The sequence below is a fragment of the Astatotilapia calliptera genome, chromosome 12, assembly GCF_964374335.1.
Source record: "Astatotilapia calliptera chromosome 12, fAstCal68.1, whole genome shotgun sequence".
Classification (NCBI taxonomy): Eukaryota; Metazoa; Chordata; class Actinopteri; order Cichliformes; family Cichlidae; genus Astatotilapia; species Astatotilapia calliptera.
In genome coordinates this window covers 2245130-2250372 of record NC_137433.1, presented here as the reverse complement: position 1 = coordinate 2250372, position 5243 = coordinate 2245130, and the positions used below count along the sequence as shown (strand labels likewise).

Genomic DNA, 5243 nt, shown 5'->3' with positions numbered 1-5243 from the left:
TCCTGGCAACGACCTCGTATGGACCAGTCCAGCGTGGCTCCTTCCACTTGCGTTTGAGCACCTTCAGCCACACCACCTTTGCCTCCGGGGTCGCCCTGTCCACAGCGTGTAATCCAGATGTGACCTGTTTGCGAAACTGGAGATTCTTGCCACCCCTGTGGTCGCTGTGTTACTGGAATGTTCTCCTGTAAAGGATAGAAAACAAAAAGCCTCTCTCTGGTACACCTCACTAATCTACTGTGTTCATCTAATGTTCCCTTAATTATTCAAAGTTGGTTCAAGATATCATGTTCTGGGCTCTATCCTTTATATTAACTTTACTTAATCTAAATTAGGGCTGAACGATTATGGAAAATAATCTAATTGCGATTTTTTGCCCCAATATTGCGATGCGATATGCGATTATTTTTTAAGGTCTTTGTCTTCTGTATTATTAAACAAAGACAAGCAATACATCATATAGTATGGCCAATACTATATTACATTAATTTTAAACTGTTCTTTCCTGGAAGACAGACCTCTGTTATGATGACATGAGGTGATGCATGAATTGATGACTGACATTTTTATTTAACTTCTTCAATCACAACAGTATATTTGAACATACACAATAGTTTATTTTTAGCTTACAAACATCTGAGCATAAAGTGCTGACAAGGAACCCTGGTGTAAACATTAAAATGAAAGTCAGTACAATGTGCAGATTGCAGAAATATACATAAAAAAAATCAGTGGCTTTACCACACTCAGTTTTTCGACATCTGTGAACTAGACAGTCATTCAATTAAAAAATAATATTAAATAAATAAAACTAATAAATAAAAAATACACACATCTTACTGATCTCTGCAGTCAGTAACATTACACATAAAGTGCAAACATAATAGCAATTGTATAAACACACACACAAACACGCCTTTAAAGTTTAAAGGCGTGAAATTGGACGGTCTAGTTCTGATTAGCGTCACCGCTGTCTCGGTGGAGTTTAATAAACTCGGCCGTCTGCTTCTTGCTATCTAAAATATAACCAGACACTGGTGTAAATTCTCGACTGTCTCATACTTCTGTTTAATAAGTTTTCTGTTTGACGTTTAGTCAGCTGTGTGAAAACCAAGGAGGAACCCACCCGGGGGATTAATAAAGTTTTATTTTATCTAATCTAATAACTTTAATCTCAGCCAAACCGATTTACTCACGAACAAACAAAACACTGAAAAAAGCCCAACAATAACATTTTTAGGTTGTCTAAGTGACTTATATATTACGTTTAACCCGAGCAGCGAAACTCCGCGGTGATCTGAAAATGATGTGCCGGGAGTTGTGCCGTTCTCGGCCGCATCAGTAACCCTCGAGCTCCCGGCTAGCTGTCGAGCTGGTGGGTAGCAGACGCCTCTGAAAACGTCGAAGCACTTTTGCAAATATGGGATATCTTGATAAACCGAGCAGATATTTGATGTTTACACAACTACTTTCTCGCCTGAAAATATGTTAAAAGTTTATTTTGTGACCCAGAAAGATTAGTATGAGTAATTTTAAAACTTAGTAGCGGCCGCCATTGCTGGAAACTGGAGTTTGGCTGGGCCGCGCTATGAATTCTGGGATATGGTAGTAATTTGGACAGCCTTCGGCGCGTCGCTGTGACGTAATCGGTCTACAAATGCGGCCTCAGGAGGATGCAGCCCATGAATTGTATAATATAATCGCAGTATAATCGCAGCCTTTGCGGTTAGAAAATTGCACTTGATCATGTCGCGATATTATCGCAAATGCGATATATCGTTCAGCCCTAATCTAAATGCTCTTTATGTGTGTAAAGAGTTTATCTTCTAACCAGGATTCAGTTCATTTTAATCCTTCAACTTAAACATGAAAATAACAATGTCTGCCTCAGTTTTACCATATCTAAATCATCAAACACCCCAAAAGTCCTAAAATGATCCTAAACCCATTTCAACTTAAACCTTAAATCCCCCCTTTATTTTGACACATTTCATGTGTCAAAATAATGTACAAAACTAAAAATGCTCAGTTTTCCCCACTCATGATCCAATCTATGTCATGAAAATGAACTTAAAACAGAACAGTCATCAGTCATGTGCTTAGCCTTAGTCCAGTCTTTACCTCAGTGTCCAGTTGGTCCAACCTTAGTTCAGTTCGTCCGTCCAGTCACCGTCCATTCATACGTATTCACACCAGGTATTTCCTCTTTCTTGCCGAGACAACAAGAAACTGTTCCTCTTTCACAGTTGCGAGTAAACATAACTAACCTCTCACCTATAAATGATTCTCTCTAACTAAGTGTGTGTGTGTATATGTCGTCCTCAAATGCTCTCTCATCTCACCCGTTGCACTTCTGACCTTCCACCAGACCAGAGGCTCATCAAATAGCCTCGTCTAACCTGCTCCTCAGAATAACTTAGACTCTGCTTTCATTAATGCAAACTTTCTGCAACTTAGTCTTTCTGAAAGACACACACTGTTTAAACCTCTGAATGCAATATCAATGCTGCAGATTATATTATTAATGCAATGGTGACGATGACGATTATTTAACAATAGCAGTAAAATAATTTCCCTGCTCCACACTCCCTCTCTCGACCTCTGGTACACCAGAGGTCGCAATACATTGTGTCCTCGCTCTGACCCTCTCTTGTGGTCCATCCGGCCTCGGGCCTCCAGGATCCTCACCCCCTGTGGTCGCCGAGATCTTCTGCAAAGGAAACAAAACACCTTTTCCTGCATCTCCCTAACTTATCATAGTTGGGACTCTTTAATCAAAAGCCTTATCCTAATTATGTTCTTGACTTATAGACTTGTATTTATATATATTCTTCAACGTTACTCATCATTTTACCACTCTCTTAAAACGCTGACACTAACTTCATTTTAAAACCTCACATTTCCTATGTTATAACCTGTTTTTGATATAGCCTTTTTATTTCATTTTGCTCCTTTTAATGTAACAATAAATTATAATTCTAGTTTATCAGACTTAATCAAAACCTATGCTTTCCTTCCTTTGGTCCTTCTTTAAATCAGAACATTTTGTCTTCTGAAAGTTTTATTTCTGCTTCTGCCAACATGTTTAGTTAACGAGCTCGACTGGACAGAAACAATCACAACTGCTGAACCTGCACTGTGCTCATGGTTAAAATTCCACAACATTTTGTCTTCTGAATATTGTATTTTTGCTTCAAAACTGCTTCTAGCACAACAAGAGTCAGCGGAGGCTGGAATGACAACAACAACAACAATCTTGTGCTTAACATAAAACAAAAAATAACACAAGTAACAAAAATAACACAAGTAACTTAAAAAAGCTTCAGTCCACATTTCAGTTTGTTGAGCTCGCTGTTGCTCCAGAGGAGGCCCTCAGCTGGCCGGGCTGGAGGCGAGGCCCCGGGGATGCTGCTCTCCAGCTCCAATGGCTGGTCAAACACAGTCATTATCGAATAATTGTCCACCATGAGGCACGACGGGTCGTCCGACTGTCCAGGAACTTTACCAAGGGCATAGTTCTTCCATGTGACATTATCAGTGCACACCTGCCACGGAGAACCTCTGAGGGCAAGTGCTCTTTCAGCCTGCACGTCTGCCCATTCGCGGTCCTCACTTCTCTCCGAGTCCATCGGTGAGGAGTGTTGCATCTGGTCCAGCAGCATACTCACAGTATATATGGGCTGCTGCTGCTGCAGAGGTGTGCTGGCCTCTGAGCGCTCTGTCTGTGTGTAGATGGAGCAGAGCTGGAACAGCTTCTCTCTGGTTTCCTGAGGGGGGGGATGCTCCATGTCATCCAGGACTAGCTGGATCAGGTGAGGTGTGCTGATGCAGGGGGCATCCAGACATGCAGAGAGAAGCTGCTGCCACCTCAGCTTGATGCGGTCGATGAAAATCCTGTCCTTCATTCTGGCTTTCTTCTGCAACCTTGTCTCAAAATGATATTCAATTTTGTTGTTGTTGCAGAGGAAGACTTCTGAAATCCATGCAGAAATATAGAAACACCTGTGACCGTTGGGCTCTTTGCTGAGCAGCTTCAGTTCCACAAAGAGCTTCTCCAGGAAGAGGTGAATGAAAGACGAAGAGTTAAGCATCTTTAGCAGGGGCAGCCAAAAGCGCAGGAAGGTTTGTGGGACTCTGGGCTCAGTGGGACTGGCACTGTCAGATGTTGCACAGCCTAATGCTTCCAGCTGCTCCATGGTAGGAACAAGAAAACCGTCTTCCAGCAGCACATCAATCAACAGCTCCCTGGACCCCAGTGCAAACTGCTTGATCTCACCCAGCAACGAACTCATGTCTGCTAAGGGGGCCTGCCACAAGCTCTTCCCCTTGTCTTCAGGAGACCCATCATCAAAAGCTTGGTACTGGTCCTTCTGAAAAGAGATCAGCAGCTCCCGAGCGTTTCTGCAGGCATCCACTTCTTTCTGCCTGGCAACGAGCTGCTCATCGGGGCCTCCTCCCAGCTGTCTGGACCAAAACTCCTGCTGGAGCCACTCCAGGGCCACCTTACATCCCTTTCGGCACCATTTCAAAGAAGGAAGAGTCCCATGCGTGATTTCGTGCCTCAGATCCACCATCCACTCGGGGATGTTCAAGTTTCCAGCCAGTTGCCTCCGCGACCAGGCCTTTCTCCCCGGCTGGCGGTCCGTGAAAAGATTAATAAATCTTATCAGGGCCGTCCCGTACATCAGGGTCAAGTCATCTCCGGTAAGCTGTCCGGACCGGTCCCGCACCTGGCAGCGCACGAGGTCTGCTGTGCAGTCCACGGCCACGGGCAAACTATCAGCGCACCTGGCCCTCCAAGCCGATATCCTCTCTAACGCAAACCTCTGCAGAGAGGAGTCCATCGAGTAAAGGTAGTCCCGAACCTGATCCCACTCCGCTTTGTTAAGCCAGGCTACCACATGGCGTGTTTTCTCAGAGCCCTTTTTATTCATTGTGCGCGCTCCGGACCTCACGCTCAATCTCTCACTCACCGGGAAAAGCCGCTCGCCTCACGCAGAGACCACTCGCAGATTTATATGACAGAGGACCGCGTTCAGAGCTTCGAGTTTTACAGTTGCTTGTCGCACAGCAACCAGGAAATGACGCTAACGTTTTCTTCGGCTTCGTTTGTGGCTGACGTTCACCCTGCGGGCACGCTGACGCCACCTGCTGGATTGGAGGATGGAGCGATGGTTCTACAGAGCGCTTATTTACATGATGCTGGTCATAAACGAGCTTTCTTTGGCTATGGTCAATGGCGT

General features: G+C 44.2%; 1 protein-coding gene across 1 annotated transcript; it reads right to left on the bottom strand.

Annotated features, from left to right (window-relative positions):
• Positions 1 to 3017: 3017 nt before the first annotated feature.
• On the bottom strand, positions 3018 to 5243 carry LOC113033669 (ribosomal biogenesis protein LAS1L-like). Its single transcript, XM_026187696.2, has one exon. The coding sequence runs from the start codon at positions 4932 to 4934 to the stop codon at positions 3312 to 3314; it is 1623 nt and encodes a 540-aa protein (XP_026043481.2). The 5' UTR covers positions 4935 to 5243; the 3' UTR covers positions 3018 to 3311.